Source organism: Arvicola amphibius, chromosome 4 (assembly GCF_903992535.2).
Source record: "Arvicola amphibius chromosome 4, mArvAmp1.2, whole genome shotgun sequence".
NCBI lineage: Eukaryota > Metazoa > Chordata > Mammalia > Rodentia > Cricetidae > Arvicola > Arvicola amphibius.
In genome coordinates, this window is record NC_052050.1 from 58,796,014 (window position 1) to 58,816,532 (window position 20,519).

At 41.5% G+C, this 20,519-nt stretch overlaps 1 protein-coding gene across 2 annotated transcripts in view; it reads right to left on the reverse strand.

Moving 5' to 3' along the window:
* The window catches only part of Specc1 (sperm antigen with calponin homology and coiled-coil domains 1), a 221,276-nt gene that overhangs the window by 64,727 nt on the left and 136,030 nt on the right, over nt 1-20,519 (reverse strand). For both annotated transcript variants that reach the window (XM_038326804.1, XM_038326806.1), the window contains 5 exons: nt 18,884-19,029; nt 17,585-17,685; nt 10,900-10,981; nt 5,646-5,799; nt 99-201 (listed from right to left, as the gene is read on the reverse strand). In XM_038326804.1, coding sequence (XP_038182732.1) covers nt 99-201; nt 5,646-5,799; nt 10,900-10,981; nt 17,585-17,685; nt 18,884-19,029 — 586 coding nt within the window. The remainder of the gene's footprint in view (nt 1-98; nt 202-5,645; nt 5,800-10,899; nt 10,982-17,584; nt 17,686-18,883; nt 19,030-20,519) is intronic.

Consider the following 20,519-nt stretch of genomic DNA (forward strand, 5'->3'; position numbering starts at 1 on the left):
ACAGAGATGACATTATATGCAAACTGGGCCACCAAGCACATGCACACATGGACCTGGCAAAGGACCACGAACATCCAATTGGCAGCACCGCTCCTTACCGCATAACCTTCTGTCTTCTTCTGACACCATTTCAGGAGTGCATTACGCTTAGAGCCACCATACTCCCGGGCCAAGGCTGCCAGAGGGTCTCTTCTTTCAACACTGTTTACAAAGAAGAAGAAAACGCAGTTAAGGATGGTATTGGTGGAATGGCTTTTTTTGTTTTTCTTTTGAGACAAGGTCTCATATGGCCCAGAGTGACTTTGAACTCCCTATAGGCAAGGATGACTCTGAACTCCTGATCTTCCTTCCTCCACATCCCAAGTGCTGGGACAGGTGTGTACTACTTCATCGGCCAAGACGTTGGCTTGTTTGTTTGTTTGTTTGTTTTGTTTTGTTTTGTTTTTCAAGGCATGGTCTCTCTGTATAGCCTTGGCTATCTAGAACTTACTCTGTAGATAAGGCTGTCCTGGAACTCACAGAGATTTGCCTGCTTCCTTCTCCTGAGTGCTGGGACTAAAATCATGAGCCACCACCACTTGGTTAAGATGCTGGCTTTTAAAAGCCTAAAACATACATAAAAAATAATTAGATTAAAAAAGCCAAAGTGTAGTTTATTCAAATAGTACTCTAAAGAAACAGCTAAATTAGTCACATTAAAAATATGTCAGCCAGGCTGTGATGGCACATATCTTTAGTTCCAGAACTTGGGAGGTCAAGGCAGGCTAATCTCTGTGAGTTCAAGGTCAGCCTGTCTACAGAGTGAGTTCTAGGACAGCCAGGGCTACCCAGTGAAACCCTGTCTTGAAAAACCAAACCAAAACAAAACAAAACAAAAAACTCCCCTCTACACATCACATGAATATACTTTAACATATAAAAGATAAATGAAAAGGCATAGTGAAACTGTAAACTAGCTGTTACAGGAGGTTCTTAGAGTAGAGAGGAAGAGAATTAATAAAATAAAATGAATTGACTCAGAGTCTTTGCCCAGTTTATGGATCATGGAATCTGAGCACAAGATGAGCCAAAGTTGAGATGACATCACTACTATAATATCTTAGCATTCTAACAGCACATTTTAGGAACCCATCCTTGATCTTGCTCAACAATGACATTAATTTTTATGCTAACCAAAAATACTCAAATATTATTAAGAGATTTAAGCTCATACAGTTCCTTCCCTTCTAGCATGGAGGCCATGGAGTCAGAAGTATACTGCTATAGGAGTTTTGTATAGTACTCTATTCCCCAACACCATCCACAGCAGGGCAGGGAAAGAAAGACTCACCAAAGGGCAAAACCTACAGTGGAATAGGAGTTATTAATCTACTGCTAAGGTAGATAGATATAATTGAAACACAGACCCAAGAATGCTCAAGGTAGTACTCTTACAATGGTAAAAAGATAACCAACTACATGCCAACAAGCAAACAGATAAATAAGTTGAGGTCTAATCACATTCATGGAATATACCATGGTAAGAAAAATTATTGCAGATATGTGATGTTACATGTTACCACCTTACCACAGGTCCAAAGCAGCAGGACCAAGAGATCATGGACCTTCAACCTTCAAATCATGAGCCAAAACAAACCTTTTCTTTGGAGAGGTTAGTCATCTCAGGTTATATGATGGAAAGAAAGCTAATTAATAAAAGCCCCCCCACCCACCCATCCTTGGTTATTCCCCTTCTCAGCATGGACACAGACTTTCTGCAAAGTTCTCCCCTGGCTCTGACCAGGTCCAAGAAAAAATGAACACAATTGCCTTTAATCTTCATTTGCCAGACCAACAGAGGAAGAAAACCTGTGTCAAACACTACAACCAGAGTTCGAGGAGTGCACAAAACACAATCCACCACCCACCTAAAACTCACCTAGTCCCCCTCTCTTCTCGCCTGGGTGAGGCTATTGAGGTTTTAACCACTCAGCCTCTACCTTCATTCTCATGGTTTCTCCATGGTTCCCATGTTTCTGCACATTAACAAAATTTTGTAATTGTTTCTGGTTGATCAACTGCCAGTTTACTTCATAAGTTAAAATCATCAAGCCTTAGAGGAAAACATAATAAGAAAAAATCTGTATGTGTGCAGAGAGAGAGAGAGAGAGAGAGAGAGAGAGAGAGAGAGAGAGAGAGAGAGAGAGAGAGAGTGTATGCATGAAGGCGCATGTGTATGTGCACATGTGTGGAGCGCAGGGGTTGGTGGCAACTGTCTTCCTTAATTGCGCTCTGCCTTATCTTTTGGAACAGGGTCTTTTACAGAACCCAGTGCTCACTGATTGGCTACAATGGCTGGCCAGAGCTCTGGGGATCCACCAATGTCATGCCATAGCCCCGCTCCCTGCACTAGGGTCAGAGACAAGGCAAGGGGCTGGCTATCCAAACTTAGGTTCTCATGCTTGTACAACACATACTTTATCTAGCTAAGCCATCTCTCCAGATCCTTAATAAAAACATTTTTCAATAATTGTAACAGAGGAATAGATGATTCTAGATCTCAGGAGTATGAACTAAGGTAGACAGGTTTTAAGAAAAGTACTTGAAATATGAACTAAAAACTTTCCTGTATAATTTGGTGACAGCTTCTCCATGTACTAGACAATTTATAAAATTAGGCCATGGTGGTCACACCTGGAATTATACCATCCTTTATAACTGACTAGTTAGAGAAAGTAGTTTCTGAATAAATGAGAGGCTCAAGAATTTACCATTAAAAATACTTAAATATGGGGCTGGGAAGATGGCTCAGCAGGCAAGAGCACCTGCTGTGAAGGCAGAAGACCCGAGTTCAAAATGCCCATGGTCGGTCATGCCTGCGACCCCAGGGATGGGGAATGGAGACAGATGGCTCCTCGAGCTTACTAGCCAGCCTAGCCAAAGAGGCAAGCTTCAGGTTCAGTAAGAGCCTATCTCAAAAAATAACATGGAGAACAAGAGAAGAACACCCAATGTTACACAGTTAAATGATTGCCCTCATAAGATATTTAAAAATAGAGGCTGAAATTTTATTTTATTTTGAGACAGGAACTCATTATGTACCTCAGGCTGGCCTTGAACTCCTCATCTTCCTGCCTTAGCTTTTTCATTTTGTTGAGACAGTGTTTCTCTGTGTAGCCCTGGTTCTCCTGGAACTCACTCTGTAGACCAGGCTAGCCTCACACACAGAGATCCACCTGTCTCTGCCTCCTGAGTGTTGGGATTAAAGGCATGCACCACCATTGTCTGGACTGTCTCAGGTTCTTAACTGATGGAACTGTAGGCATGCATGACCATGCATACTTATATGCAGATTGAGTTTCTAATGCAAACAATTTCAGGGTTAACAAGAAGGTCCAGCAGGTAAAAGCATTTTCTGTCAAGTCCGGTGACCTGAATTCAATCCTTATTGATACTTATGTTAGAAGTTAAATTAGGTAGAAGTTGTCCTCAGATTTCCACATGCACACTGTGGCAGGGCACACACACAGATAAAAATGAATGCAATTTTAAAAATCTAAAAAATTCTATTCTGTCATAGGTTAATCTTAATAACATGAATGTAAAAGAGATAAGAAATTAAGGTCACTAATCTGACCTCTTATGAAGAAAGGTATACTATAAATAGCATATTCATATATGCAAATTTCCTCTGTGTTTACAGCACTGATTTGAGAGTAGCACTAATTCTGGTCCTTCAAACCTGTTTCTATTAGTTCATATGCAGACAAGCAAGTGATCTATATCTGGGACATTCATAAAGCTCTTGAAATGTCTGAATTTACCTATTTGGGATCAAATATTGGTTTCATCCAAAGATGCATCCGATCTGAATGTATTCAAACTCACAAAACTTCCCATAAGACACAAATAGATGATTATACTACCTACTATAAAATTCTTATCCTTGAAGTAAACAGCACTTTAGGACTCATTTGTGGGTGAACCATTAGATGGAACACAAGGCAAAGCACCAGAAATACCCAAATGTAGGATGACATATTTATCATCCATGAGACGACAGCAAGTTATTCATACTATAAAAGACATACCAGAGTTACAGTCAAATGAGTGGAAGACCCCCAAGCAGGAGTTGAACTTAGGTCCTCTGCTTTCACAGGACATGCTCTCACCTACTGAGCCATCTCCTATGTACTATTTTTAATGGTAAATTCTTTGGTCTTCCATTTATCTCGGAGTTAAGGGTGAAGCCAGCATCACAGGTGAGTGGGATGGAGCTAAACTGTGCACACTCAGAAGGGCAGGATGCAGAGTGATGGCTGCTATGAGGGTTGTCTACGGTGGGACACTAGGTGCTTCAATCAGAAGATTGCCATGGAAAAGCAGGGAAGACTCCGGGGAGAGGGGAGACAGGTGGGACCTTGGTGACCAGGGGCACTGGAAGGGAGGAAGCATCAGAAGCATGGGTTCAAACACAGGCTCACTGTTCGTCTCTTCCTCTGCTGCATACTATACCTCTCTGCTAACGCCCCTTTAAAACTGATCTCAAAAACGTCTCTCTAATCCTCTTTCTATGCCACCGTGCTCTCAATAATCTTCCTTAAATAGCAGGTCTGCTCTTAATCACTACTCAAAAACAAAAACACAATCCCACAGACTTAGTGGTTCCCCACTGCTTTACCAAAATAAGTATGAAGCTCTTTTTGGCAATGCAGACTGTTTGCAATAGGGCTCCAACCTACCTTGATGGCTGTAGCTCCCCAGCTGTCTACCTATGTTGGCTAGGAGTCTGCTGTATATTTGGCAGGGCCTTCTTGAGGCCCTGAGTTGAGTTCCATCATCCACTCTCCCTGGCTCCTTTACAGCTACTGACAGGAATCACATTCCTCTCTAGACTTCCAGATTCAAACAACCCCTCAAGTACTTTTGCTTAAACTTTTATTTTTTATTTTTTTTTACTTTTATTTAGTTTTTTAACCCTAACCCTAACCCTAAACCCTAACCCTAACCCTAACCCTAAACCCTAACCCTAACCCTAACCCTAAACCCTAACCCTATTTTGCTTAAACTTTAAAGATTGATTGATTTAATCTATGGGTATACATGTGTGCCTGAGTGTATGTATGTTCACCATACATGTGCATGTGTTTCTGGAGGCCAGAAGACGGTGGTAGATCCCCTGGAATTAAAGTTTTAGGCAATTGACAGCCATCTGATGTGGGTGCTAGGAACTGAACCTGAGTCCTTTACAAGAGCAACAAGTGTTCTTAACCATTGGGCCACCTCTTCAGCTCCTCTTTTCTAAAATTTTCACTTTCTAAAAATTCTATTATTGGTGTGTGTGTCTAGCATATGCACGCCATGCATTGCATATGGAGGTCAGAGGACAACTTTGTGGAGTGGTTTCTCTTTTCCACGGGTTCTGGCGACTGAACTCGGGTCATCAGGCTTACACAAGAGCCTTTACTCACTGATACTTCTTAGGGCCCCTGCTTAAAAAGGCACAGCCCTTCATGTGGTTTTGTCCCAAACCACTGTGAAGTATCTTCTTATTAGCCTTGTGGAAGGTGTGTTCTATATCTCAGTCATTGTCACTCAGAAGCAAGTTGACTGGATGAAACAGACAGAAGAGAATAATATTAGTCTCATATTCTGAAATTCAGTACCTGAGCTTGCTTGGTTTCAGACCCCCGGTGGATGCACTCAGCAGTCTGGTGTTCCCAAAGCCCAGGGAGGGGGGTCTGCTCAGGGACTCCAGTGAGGGACTCTTCCGGAGATAAGGGTCTGACTTCCGGTCCTCGGCCCTTCCCTTCAGAAGATCTGTGTGAATAACAACATTGTCACCTATTTCTAAAGAGAAGAAATCTGATTGGTTATCATATTTTATTATCAAGTACAAAGAAAGACATATCTACATAGGTTATGTGTATATACTCCTACATATACACATATACACACATAAATGTTTTTCTTTCTGAAATAATAAAAATGCAAATAGGGACATGGTATTTTCTAGAAAGAATTCTCTAGACAGGACTACCCATATAATCTGCAAGACCTTGTGCCTGGGTGGATGGCTCAGTTGTTCAGACTGCTTACGGCAGTCATGAGGACTTGAGTTCAGATCCCAGGAAGCTAGGTGTTCTGCACACATCTACAACCCCAACTCTGATGGAAATGGAGACAAAGAGAATTGCTGGTGTTTATTGGCACACAGCTTAGACAAGAAAATGAGAACCTCAGATCGAGGGAGAGACCCTTCTTCAAAAGGACTAGGTAGTAAATGATAAGAATGTTCAATATCCTCTTTTGTCTTCCTCATATTCACACACACAAAACAAACAAACAAATAGAAAATGTATCTTTAAAGAAGGATCTACAGTACTAGGGCGGGAGAAATGACCCAGTGGCTAAAAGCACTGGCTGGGTTCAATTCCTAGCACCACAACTGTTGTCTGAAATTCCAGTTCTGGGGCATTCAAGACTCTTATTTGGCCTCCATAGCACCAGGTACATAAGTGGTGCACAAACATACTTGAGGAAAAAAGGAAGGAAGGAAGGAAACAAGCAAGCAAGCCAGCTAATGTCAAAGTAGTCCTTTGTTGAAAACTGATTCTAAATTTTCAGACAGCGATCAGAGTATTAAGTAAAAATGGGCCCTTCTAAGAGCCTTGTGCAACTATCCAGTTAGGTCACCCACTCCTCTAGCTCCGTCTCTAGCTGGTGTTGTTTGCATTAGCTGTGGATCAGAGAAAAACCTGGTAGGAAAATGTCTCCTGTGACTGTCAGGTCACAGACAAAAGCAGAGAAAAAGCTTGGAACCGAGAACAATAGCCCACAGGAGAAAAACTGTTCCAACTACAGGCTTATAGTTCACTAAAACCTGAGCAAACCCCCTCTCTTTAAGGCTCCGTTCTGCTGTTGTATTAGTATTAGTGAAAACAGGCACAGAAATGAGCTGAATTCTCCAGGTATCTCTGAAAGGATCACAAAAGCAGAAGGGAGTGGAGAAGAGAATAGTAGAGGCTGGCTGACAGAGAGAGCCAGAGCCGGGAGACTTGGGCGGTTAGTTGAGCGGGACAGCTGGGGCCACCTCCTGTCACCCACAGTCACAGAAGAAAACAGGACCTCTTCGGCTAATAGCCACCAATTATGGGCATGAAGTTGGGGGTGAGGCCAATTAGGTCTAAATAGCAGAGAAAAACAGTTCTACATCACTGAAGATCAAAACAAAAACAGAACATTAATCTGCAGTTAGGGATGACCTCAATGTTGACAAGCAGTTGCTGGAAATGGCTGGAAGCAAATGATTTTCACTATGCAGTCCTTTATTATAGTAAATAGAATCATCACCAGGAGACAGGTGCCTGGGGGGGTAAGAAGGAGGAGGGCAGCCAATGAGCTGCACAGCAATAATTGTGGTCTCAACTTTATTATTTATCTTGTCAACCAAAAGGATGGCTCTTTAGATAATTAGGAAACTTGGAAGTTGGTAGAATAGCCTGAAAAAGACATGAAAACTATGATCACTCACAGAATACTAAGTTTGACGTTTATAGCTTCTACCACAATTAAAAAAAAATTACCTAACACTATTGTGCAAGTAAGTTACTCTCTATTTTAAACTGTATAATGAGTGCTATGATATTACATAATGATGCATAGATTTAAGCCAGACAGGTTTTCAATCTTAAGTTTTAGCCTCCACCCTTAATTTCTGGGAAAGAGGTGCTCAGACTTGAATGCCTTTAAATTACAGCCATATATGCATTTACCAAGGCCTGGGAAGCTTAAGAATGGTTTTAGCTCAATTCTGCCTATACCTTGTAAATGAAACAGCAAAGACTAGATTGCAGTACGTCTCTTTACAACACTGTATGAAATCTTTAAAGCCCACTGCTAAGACCTATGGCTTGCACACACAAAAATTCTTTTCAAAACCTCTCTGTGGGGCTGGAGATAGCTCAGGTTAACAACACTGGCTGTTCTTGCAGAAAACCCGAGTTCAGTTACCAGCATTCACATAGCAGCTCAGAGCTGTCTCTACCAGTTCCCTGAGATCTGAGCCTTCTTCTGGTCTCTCGGGGTACTGCACACACGGTACACACACATATACACACATACACAACACATACACATCATCATTATCATAACGATAGCATCATCATCATCATCATAACACTCTGTCTAGGGACTACAGCATATATCAGTGGATAAGATGCTTGCTGCACAAGTCTGACGATCTGAGTGAGTTCAATCCCCAAAAACCATGAACAAGTATCAGGAAAGTTTTTTTCTGATTTCCACAGTTGTGCTGTGGTACATACATGTTTACACATACGTTATCGACATGTGCAGTAATAACAAAATCAACATCACCTTCACTGCCCACTGAAAGCCCACCTGGTCGGTCACTCAAGAGAATACTGATGAAGATGCACAAAATTAATGTTCTTTTGTTAACATTTCTTAACCTCCTGACGCAGCGGCCATTCCACAGCCAATGGATCAAAGAGTAATTCTGACTTTCAAGTCTTATTAAGCAAATATTTCATAAGCTATAGCTGCAACAAATAATGACTCCTCTCATGAATCAGAGAAAAATAAATGGAAAGCTTTCTGAAAAGACTCGGGACTCCAGATGCCAATAGGAACATTCATGGGAAGAAGTAAAAATGTCAATATCAATGGGAGTTTGGAAGCAGGTGATCCCAGCCCTTAATTATCAATTTGAGGGATCCCAGACTGTAGGTGTGAACATAGCAAAGGCCCTAGATTGGCAATGGAACCCGAGGGGCAACTGAAATGCTGCCATCTCAGGAGAGGTGGGTGTTGAGTTGTTTCTGATGGAGGAACAAAGAAAGCAGCCTCTTAAGACAGAATCCCTGCCTGGTGAAGGTGCTGTGAACACCTGAAATGATAACAAAAGATTCACAATATGACATGAACTCAGGGGGGAAGGTCAGGTTTTGAAAGGAGTGAGTCTGATTTGGAAAGAAGTGCTATGTGGGAGAAAGCCCTTGGGAAAGGCAAGGAGAGGTAACATGGTCAACATCACTGGTGTCTTAAGAACGGCCACCATTACCCCAGCTACAGCAAGTACCACCTGACCAAAGTCAGTAGACATCAACATCGAGACAAGACCCTCTGCTGGGAAAAGATGCTAAGTTGCTGAAGGCTGCTGGATGATTATCTGTAATAATGTAATTATTAAGCAAGCTATGGGTATTTTTAGATGTGATGCTATTGCATACTTAAATTACAACACAGAGTAAGCAGAACTTTTTGTGTCTTACTTCACAATACTTTTGTGTATTAGCTTGGTGCAGGGGACTAGAACCAAGCTTCCAGAAAACTTACTAACATTTACTAGAGCAAAAGCACTGTTGTTCTTTCTCTGAGCATGCTCACAGGCTCAGCAGACAACAGCAAGGAAAGATTAGCGGCAAGTATTTCTATGATGCCCACGACACACGAGGCAGTGACCTGGTTTTAAATGAATTAATTCAATTCTTCAAATGACTCAATGAAGTAAAGTTGTTTTTCTTTTTGTTTTTTTAAATCAATTTTTATTTTGTTATGTGTATATGTGTGAGTGTGAGACTGTGCACATGAGTGCAGGTGCCTCCAGAGGCCAGAAGAGGGCATCAGATCTCCTGGAGTTAGAGGTGATTATAAGCTACCTAATGTGGATACTGGGAAGGAAATTCAGGTCCTTTGCAAGAGCAGCAAGTGCTCTTAACTACTGAGCCATCTCTCCAACCCTGGAAATATTTCTGTATTAGAGATGAAGAAGCCAGAGCATAACAAACCCAAAGCTGGGATAGGAATGACAATGCCAAGAGACTCAAGGCCAACCAGGGCTTCGCTTACTTTCCTTTAATGGCTACAGCTCTGCACCATCAGCACTGGAGGCCCAGCAGAGTAAGAATGTGACCCAGGAGACCCACTAATTACAACCTCCGCTTCACTGTCAGGATTTGAGTTTGAAAAGGATACAGTGCAACAAGAGGAAGAGAATAAAACTCAAAGTCTAAATATGGCACATTTTAAGGACTGTGGAATTAGTTAACAAACACAAAACCAGACAAGGGTTTTGTATAACACAGTAAATTTTTTAAGAATACGAGGTACTATCTTCAGATTCAGTTTATGAAAGAAAGAAAGAAAGAAAGAAAGAAAGAAAGAAAGAAAGAAAGAAAGAGAGAGAGAGAGAGAGAGAGAGAGGGAGGGAGGGAGGGAGGGAGGGAGGGAGGGAGGGAGGGAGGGAGGGAGGAAGGAAGGAAGGAAGGAAGGAAGGAAGGAAGGAAGGAAGGAAGGAAGGAAGAAAAAGAAAGAAAAGGCCAGGCTTCTAACCCCAGCACTTGGGAGGCAGAGGTAGGAGTATCTAAGTGAGATCTAGCCTGGTCTACAAAGCAAGTTTCAGGACAGCCAGGACTGTTACACAAAGAAACCCTGTATCAAAAAACTAAAATTATTAAGCAAACAAACAAACAAACAAAACCCATCTGGAAGGTAGTGGTGCACACCTTTAATCCCAGAAGTCTGGAGGCAGAGGCAGGCGAATCTGAGTTTGAGGCCAACCTGCTCTATAGAGTGAGTTCCAGGACATCCAGGGCTACACAGAGAGACCCTGTCTGGAAAAAAACAAAACCAAGCAATAACAATAACAACAACAACAACAAAAAGAAAATCAAATTTAGCCAAGTTGGTATCTCTTTGCATCCACACACACTGAGGAAGATAGCAAGTAGGAGACATTTCTTCTAGTATGAGCTGCACATTTGGATCTGATGGGCAAAATGATTTCATCCTGAGGGGATGAAATCAGCAGAAATAAATACCACCAAGTTCGAGTTCATGCAACGGAAAGTGAACAGCATAAAATAGGACAAAAGCACTTGTGTTTCCACAAGTTACCTGAGAGGGGAAGGTCCGGCAGATCCAAGCGCTGAGCCATCCCTTTGCTGGCTGGCCGCATGGTGCTGTAGGTCGAGTGTCTCTGTCAAAACCAAAGGGCACCTCAGCATGACGAGCTTGCGACGTGACAACAGCAGAACGCAAGTGCACACTGCTGTGCCTGGACACGACTCTTAATCACATTGTCACACCTAGGGAGCTTTTAAAATAACTTACTTTTTCAAACTGTAATATAACTTCAACTGGCTTAAAGAGAACAAATATGAAAAGATAATCCCCAGTTCACTTCCACCACCAATTCCTTTTTCCCAGTGGCAACTGTTATTAACCGGTTTTAGGAATACCCTCTCTGGAATATTCTATACATTCTCAAGGATATCTGTAAACACCATGTTTTAAGTGAGGTGGGACAGCATGCCTATGATCTCAGCACTGGTAAGCAAGAGACAGGAGAATCCTGGCGTGATGGTAAGGGGTGCAGTAAAAGGGGAATTTGCTGGTCAGCTAATCTAGCAAATTGGTCAGCTCCATGTTCACTAGAAGACCCACCCTGTGTTAAACATAAGACAGAAAGCTATGAGGAAGATACCTGATAATGACCTCTGGCCTTCACATATACATGCACAAATATGCACACCTGCAAACATGTATACATCACATATACACATACTACACACACATGCACACATGCACACACACATACACACACATCCCTTTGGGGTATCAAGGGTCAAAGAGTATATACAAAAATGATCCACATCACCAATCATGAAAACACAAATCAAAACCAGGAGACACCATCTCATTCCAACTCTTAAGACTATTATTTAAGAACAAAAGAAAACACCAAGTATTGGTGACAATATGAAAAGCTTAGAATCTGCATGCACTATTGGTAGGCATATAATGATGCTAGATATAATACAATGAAGGTTCTTGAAAAACTTCAAAATAAAGGTAGATGTGTTGGCCCCCGCCTAAATCCAACACTTGGGAGGAAGAGGCATGCAATCTTTGTGGGTTGTGGCCCGTCAAGACTTTGTTGTGAGTTCAAATTCAGTCAGAGCTACATAGCAAGACACTGTCTCAAAAAAAAAAATCCAAATAGGTCTATCATATGACCCTACTTATAGGCTTTTAACCAGAAGAATTGAAAACAAGATCTTCAAGAGATGTTTGTACACTCATGTTGATTGCAACATTAATCCACAATAGTCAAGAGGTGGAAACTGCCTAAATGTTTGCCCAGCAACTCCTGTTGGATGGCAGAGTCTGTCCTACTTCCGGAAAAAGTTCTGGTGATCTGCAGGCCAACATTGTGTTTATAGTTAGCAATACTACGTTGAACTCCAAAAAACCCAAGAGTGTGGTTGGTTATCCTAACGCATTTGACACTTGAGTCAAATACCTCATATTGTCCCATAGATACAAGTGCAGATCTTATCACACGCACATGCATGCACACATACACTCATATATTTACACATGCGTGCACACGTATAGCTATACACACACATACACACATACACACACACACTTGCAAACACAGGCTATTCCCATAAACAAAAATACCTTGTCTATAAAAGCATAAATATTAACACCACCATACTTATTGGGTGCCATTTGGCTTTGTTTGTTAAATCCATCTTGGAGTTAATTCAATGTGGGCCTGGAGTTGTGCTGGACTCTTGCCAAGCTGTATCCACTACAGATTCACATGAGAACTGCAGTAGGAGTGACCACATGACCCAGAGGGGCCTCTGCAGCCTGAATTCCACCAACTGCCACATGCTTTTGGGCCATGTGATTTTCTGCGCTTTAGCTAGAAAATGATGTGACGCTAATAGTGTCATGGAAATTGCTGGGAGGATGAGATGACTAAAAATCCATTCAGAATAATGCGAGCATCTCATGGGTTAGCTACTATCATTTCCATAGTTCATTCGACCCACAATGAACAGCAATACTGACCTTGACACTGTCTGTACACAGTGCACAGAACCATCTTGAAACTTCCCAGAGCATTTTTTAGGAGTCCCACTCTACACTGATATTAAGCATAAAATGCATGGTTCCCAGTGGTCCTCATAAATAAAAATTGTTTTAGAATACAATTTTCAAAAAAAACATTTTGAAATTTTATTTTCGAAGTCATTATGTTAAGTAAAAGATCCCTAACAATTTAGTCTTACAGAAAAACACCCAAAATTTCATCACCAAGTATTATTACTGCCAATAATAATAAATATTATTATTATGATATAGATTAAAGAATTTCCCAGAGAGGGGCTAGAGATACTGTTGAATGGTACTGGCTGCTCTTCCCAGAAGAACCATAATCAATTGTTAGCACCCATATGGCAGCTCACCACCACCTGTAACTCCAGTTCCAAAGGATCTGATACCCTTTTCTGGCCTCCAAGAGCATTAGCATGCCCATGGTACAAATATATACATGCATGCCAAACACCCACACACACAAAATTTAAAAAAAAAAAAAGAATTTGAAAGAGATAGTACACATGAATTGAACACTGGCACCCGTATGTCACAATTAGGAAAAAATGGCTTACATAATTGACTGTGCTGGTTAGTTTTGTGTCAATTTGACACTAGCTAGAGTCATTTAGGAAGAGGCCACCTCTGTTGAGAAAATGCTCCCACCATATGAACCTGTGGGAAAGCCTGCAGGGCATTTTCTTGATTAATGATTGATGTGGGAGAGCCCAACCCACAGGCAGTGACGCCAGTCTTGGGTTCGTGGTTCTGGATGATATAAGTAAGCAGTCTGAGCAAGACATGGGGAGCAAGGTTCCCGCCTTGCCCTGAGCTTCTTCAGGGATGATTCCAAGCTCTAAGATGAAATAAACCCTTTTCTCCCCAAGTTGCTTTAGGTCATGGTGTTTTATAACAGCAATACAAACCCTAATTAAGACACTGACATAAAGAGAAAGTGTGGTGATCACAGGATAATATAACACAAGGAGAACCACAAGGCTGGTTCTCTCCTTCCACCGTGAGTTCTCACAGTCAAACTTGGCTAGGCTTACAAGGCAAGTGCCTTTACCCACTGAGCCATCTCAACAACCTGAGGATTTTTTAATTTGTAGTGCTGGAGACTGAACCCATGGCCTGGTCTATACTAGCCAAGCATTCTACTACAGAACTATACTCCAGCTCCTAAGGTTTTTCTCTTTGTTTAAATCAAGAAGAGTCACCAAAACTCAGAAGGTTGAGGCAGAGGATTAAAAATTTAAGACTTACTTGGAGCCTGGGCAATATAGCCAGACCCTATCTCAAAAAAACAAAACAAGAGCTAGGGACATAGCTCAGAGGTAGAGAGCTTGCCTAGCATGTTCAATTGCTAGTGTCACAAAGGTATTCCTCAATTACACTTGGCTGTTACCCACTAAGATGAGAATACACATTTTCTTTCTTTGTTACTATGGTGAGTTCCCTAACTCTTCTTAATAGTTAAAACCTTCCATTCTTGGAGCAAAACCCCTTTGGCATACTTCTCATATACTATTCAATTAGGTTTGATAAGATTTTGTTCAAGAATTTTACATGGAGGTTTATGAGCGACTCACCTTTTAATTGTCCTGTTTTTTCTGTTCTTACCAGGAAAAATAAAACTACTCTGGCTCATGAGTTGAAAAGTGTCTCCCTTTTTCCTAGTATTTGTTTGAATTCATGACTACTACTGATGTTATTCCCTTCCTTAAGTGCTTTAGATTTTATTATTAAGCATTCTGGGTCTAGTATTTCCTTTGCAGAAATAATTTGAACTCCAGGCTACTAAAATAAACATAAACTTTACAATTTTCTAAGATTTTTCAAAGTTATCAGCACAAAGTGATTATAATGATTTCTTATGATTATATGAGAATAAAAAGGTTTAATTTTATTTAATTGCATGTTTCTGTGTGTGTGTGTGTGTGTGTGTGTGTGTGTGTGTGTGTGTGTGTGTGATGTGTGAGTGTACCAGTGGAGGTCAGAAGGAATCCCTGGAAACAATTGCTCTCCTCCAGTGGCTCTGGCTTCTGGCTTCAATCATTTTATGGGGAAGCTGTGGTCTTGTCCTGGCTCCCTTGACACCAGAAGCCTGGTCCTGAGTGCCCTACAGTGCTTCTTTTTGTCTCTAGCAGTTTTAACTGATGCACCCACATTGCTCTTTTTGTACACCTCTAGCTTGGGTTCTCTGTTGTTCTTGTCTGTGGCCCGACTCTTTCATCAGCTCTCCAAACTCTTGGCTTTCTCTTTACATCTCCCTCCTGCCAGATCTAATCCTACCCCTTTTAGGAAGTCCTATGTGGCTGGAATTCTATAACTGACTAGAGGACTCTGTATATGGAAACAATAGCTGTACCAGGTGGTAGCCGTGCAAGCCTTTAATCACAGCACTTGGGAGGCAGAGGCAGGCACATCTGAGTTTAAGGTCAGCCTTGTCTACAAAGCAGAATTCCACAACAGTCAGGGCTACAAAGAGAAACCGTCTTAAAAAACAAACAAACAAACAAAAACATATTTAAGAGAAAGAAAGAAAGAAGGAAGGAAGGAAGGAAGGAAGGAAAGAAGGAAGGAAGGAAGGAAGGAAGGAAGGAAGGAAGGAAGGAAGGAAGGAAGAAAGAAAGAAAGAGAATGAATAGCTGTAAGGTAGGTTCCCATATGAGATTACCTTTCTCAAAAGATTTACTTCTGCTGCCAGGAGGTTCTGAAGGTGGGAAATGAACACCTAGATACAAACCCATGTTTTTGTGGGTTTTAAAACTCAACAAATAAGTCAGGCATGGTGGTGTGCGTGTTTGATTTCAGTACGTGGGAGGCAGTGTGGGTGGATCTCTGTGAATTCAAAGCCAGCTTGGTCTACATAGGAAGTTCTAGGTCAGCCAGGGCTATACAGTGATACCCTGCCAAAAGAAAAACTCTTCAACAAAATAAAAGGCTTCTTTGATACTAGAGAAGAATATTTTAATAAGCTAATAGAAAGATACTTAAATGATACAAAAAGTTCTTAAAGCCATGAAAGAAAATACTGAACAGTGTTATCTTTAGTAAAAAACATTTCAGGAAAAACAAACAAAACCACCTCTTCAGTGAACGGAAATTATGATTTTACAAGATAAAACAGTCGCTTCTAAAGAAAAGTCGGGCGGCTTGCTATGTGTGTAGGTATAGGCGTGAGTACAGGTGCCTGTTGAAGAGGCCAGATACATTAGACCCCTGGAGCTGGAGTTACAGACAGTTGTGTGGCTCCATGTGAGTACTGGAAACTAAACCTGGGACCTTTGTAAAAGTAGTAAGTCTACTTAACCACTGAGGCATCTCTCCAGCCCCTAAAAGAAGTATTCTGTATAAAAAATAAAGGTTAAAGAGAATGCATCAAAGTATCTTATAAACAGGAAAAAGCCAAAACCACATAGTAAAGTGGTCAGTGTGAATGTAAGTACATACCTGGAAGATGCAAAGCAACATTACATAGTCATGTAAGAAGAAGCACACAACACACAAAAGTGAAACCCAGTGTCACCTCACTTACTAAAATCTTCAACATGTACACAATGTCAAAATTCTTGGGAAACAGAACTTTCTATGTGAACAAAGTGTACACAGAAGGAACATATCTATCAAGTGTTTCAATGTGCGAGGACAAAGCCAATCCTTCTCCCTTTTTAACAGGACACTTTCTATGTCTAGAAATTGCTTTCTAGAGTTCTAAGGACTAGCCCCTCACTGCTCACTATTTTGAGAGACTAGAAAGCTAAAGGATATGCTTTCTAAACTTCTTAATGCTTGGTTCACGATGTCAGACAGGCCTATCTCAAAACTCTGGAAGATGCCAGGAGGACGCAGCTGCCCTTCTGCTGGCTGTGGATTCATTTGCTTTCCTGTTACAGAGGAGCTCTGGTGTCTGATCCCACAGCTGTGGGTATTATGAGGCATGTGTTTCGCTGTCCTGGATGCACAAGTGGTAGTATATAGTTCTGAAGCTGATCTTAGCTCTCCTCGGAGGCCACTGTCCAAAGTAAGCACTTAGTGAAGGATATTCTGAATCAAGCAAAAACAGAAGCACATTTAAGGGGCAATTTGAGATGTCAGAAAGCCTTTCCCATGAGCTCACCAAGGTTTTAGCTATCTCTTCTAGTCTTGAAGTACCAAGGCCTCTGAACTAAATTCCTTTCTGCTAACTGGAGCAATTTCCAACATTTTGAAATGAATCCTGATATGCTTTCATACAGAAATAAGGCTTCAGGGCATCGAAAGCTTGCACAAGGACCTTCACTGTATTGTTTTTGTACCAAGTTAAATCTATGATGACCGAAACAGCCATCAAGAGTGACTAAGTAACTGCAGATGATGAAGATGTGGTCTTTAAAATAGAATGGCTACTACAGTGACAACCAACACTGGACGGTCCTTTAATATAGAGTCCTTCACGCGATAAAAAGAAATTCACTGCGCTCTACTGTGATGTGATGACCGTCACCCACTCTTCTAGCCAAGAGACCTAGTAGTGAACAAAATACCAAGTATCTCTGTTGTCACAGGTCTTACACTGCACTATTAAAGTGAAATGAGTGTTGGAAGGGTATAGACTCTGTAAGTCCTCTCGCTCTACGGGCACACATTGACAAGTGTAAAGAACACCTGGGTTACACAGAGCTGCTTCTGGGTTCTTCTATACCTGCATTGGAGAGACAGCAGCTGCTGGAGCAGTCCTCACTGGGATCCCACTCAGGGGACTTCTGGGAGTCTTGTGGACAGCAATACTCTGTCCAGCTCCACCTGCCAAGAAGAGATTAGAACATAAATACCTAAATCCAGTTCAAAACTGCAATAATGTTTTTTGATCTGCTACCCTTGTTAGGTGACTCAGGATGAGTTGTGTGTGGTGATGTGCACATTAGTCCCAGCACTCAGGACTCAGGAGGGTGGCAGAAGTCAGCCTGGTCTACATAGTGAGCTCCAGGACAACCAGGACAGACAGACCTTGTCTCAAAACAACAAAACTCTCACAATGTCGGTTTAATGTCTACTCTATTACCCTTTTCTCCTCTGCACTAGAGCTGGTTTGGGGTCACGAAAGGGGAAGTGTGGGAAGTGTTAGGTGAGTGAGAACTGGTCTCAGATGTCGATCGGAGGAAGAGGAAAAGGAGTATGTGATGAGGTTTTTTCTTGGGGGGAAACAACAGGAGCGTTAATGCACCAATCATTACTGATGACTCATGCTCTATCTACAGACTGACTCACTGGCTTTTCCTGCCTCTCAATATGTTGTCTAATCTTAATCTAAGCAATTTGGAAACTATTTTAGCAGAGACAACCAGATCATCCTAGAATTAGCCACTATTGCAGTTTTCCAATACAAAGCACATTTGTGGCAGTCAAAAGAAGCAAATCATCTCTATTATGAACCGAAGCACAATGTTTCTTCAACATGCTATATTTGTGCATATGCTTAAAGTATGAATATGTAATTGCCTCCTGTGTCTAAGATGCACAACCAAAGCGAGACTATGAGTCAGTCAGACAATTCCAGAAAAAGCTGGCAACAGACAGATCAGAAGCAATAAACAGATCTAGGAAAGATCCCATTTAAGACCAACTAGAAAGACATCTAATAGCATATTGCAAGTGAGGATGGTTGAGACGCCCGACAACGAGGCCAGATGCAGGCAGGTGATGATCACTTCCTGGGAGATAAAGCTGCTGGTCATCCTTGCCAGTTCTCAGAATACAGGACGTTGGTCCTGAAATTGATGACTCCATGAAGCAGGAAAGGAATGGAGGGGTACGACCAGAAGTGTAAGTAGGGATGAGGCTGTCCCATTGTTACCCATGGCCTCACAGCCTCAGCAAGGCTCCCTGCACAGGGTGGCAGGAGCTAGAGTGAGCCCTTGGTTCTAACAACTTGGGGCCTGTGTGGCAGAAACAGGCTTGATATGTAAGGCTAGGGTTTGGATGTATAGTCTTGTAAAAATACCTGAGTGTCCTAAGTCAAATGACTTGATCAGGGACTTTACAGTGGTTGCAGAGTCTGAAGGAGCTGGAGATGCTCTGTTGACATAGACTCCACGCCATCGACCAGCAGCATCCACCTCTGAGGGCTCTGACTCTTCATTCACAGGTCTGTATGGCAAAGAGTACATCAAATTGAAAAGGTGGAGGGGGTTTTCAGTGGGGGAGAAGACAGAGATGGAAACAAAACCAATGTGGACAAAATGTGTGAAGCTGGAAGGGGAATCCTAATTTTAAAATTAGTTTTCTGAATTTAAAATTATTTTTATACTGTCTTAGGAAACAGTCAGGAATAATATACTTATAAATAGAATAATATCTCTAAGTGAAAAACACATGAATATCTCTGCAATTGTGAAGAAATATACAAGTGTTATTTATCATAAATAACTGTCAGGAGTGTACGCAGTGCCCTGATGGCACGTGCTCCAAACTGCACGTGGCACATTCAGAGGTTGGATAGATGAATCCCAAGACTCTTTCTTAGCTAAGGTTTCATATGACTTAGACTCTCCATCAGAGGCTTGGGCCAGAGCCAGGACACCAGGCATTTACTATGTTGACACAGATTGTAACAGAGAGAAGGTGCTCCTGGGGCTAGGAACTATAGTTGGAGTTTTCTAAACAGACAGGCAACCTCCTGGTTTAGGGTTCCCAACATGGTGAAGGCCCAGTTGTGTTGTAACTCCAGAAAGCTGTTCCTGGAAGCTCAGTCTATAATCTTGTTGATTCAGTTTTCCCCGCAGTTCTGCAAGTTACTTAACACTTTTCTGTCTACGCCAAATAAAGTACAATCCATTACACACACCAGTCCTTCTTCATATGACGCTTGCCCTCTGAGAATAAGAATGGAAATTCTGTGCGAAGCTTCCACTCTCATGCAAATTTTCTAGTATGTTGTATGGTTTCTAAACAATAGCAGGGAATCATGGGGGACTATTAAAGACAGATCATATGATTCGGCTCTCATACGTGGCTTTCTTATCTAGAGGATTTTAGGATGTCATTTAATCTCCTTGTGAATGAGCCAAGATGAGAATTCCCAACCTCCCTGTTGCTAAATCACTGTACTTTTTATTATTATATCATATTGCCACAGCTGTTATGCAAGATGACTGATTCATGAGAAAGGCTCAAACAGAATATTTCTGGAAATATATTTTAATAAGGTCAGTGAAGGTTTAAAATATTTCCTGATTTTCTGAAACTAATCTAGCTATGCATAAGCTCCTACGATTGAATTTACTGTCATTATTCTCTTAGCTTTCTTCTATTGCTGTGACCAACATCAATATGCTACATTTAAGTGAGGCAGAAGTAAAGCAGGCAAACTACTCTTGATTGCACTGTTCCTCTTTTTGAGTGGGGAAAAAAATCAGTAAACTGAAAACTTCCTTGGGAGGAACTATCAGGCATTTCAGAAATGGTAAGGGACTGATTTTTTTTTTTAAAGTAATTTATAATGATTTGATGCAAAGAGGTGGTTGTTTTGCTCCCCACCTTGTGTTACATGGTATAAAATCAGATAGTGGGCCAGTGTGATTGTGTAACCCGTGGCCCCAGATACTGAGGAAGCCAAGGGATGATCACTTGAGCCCAGG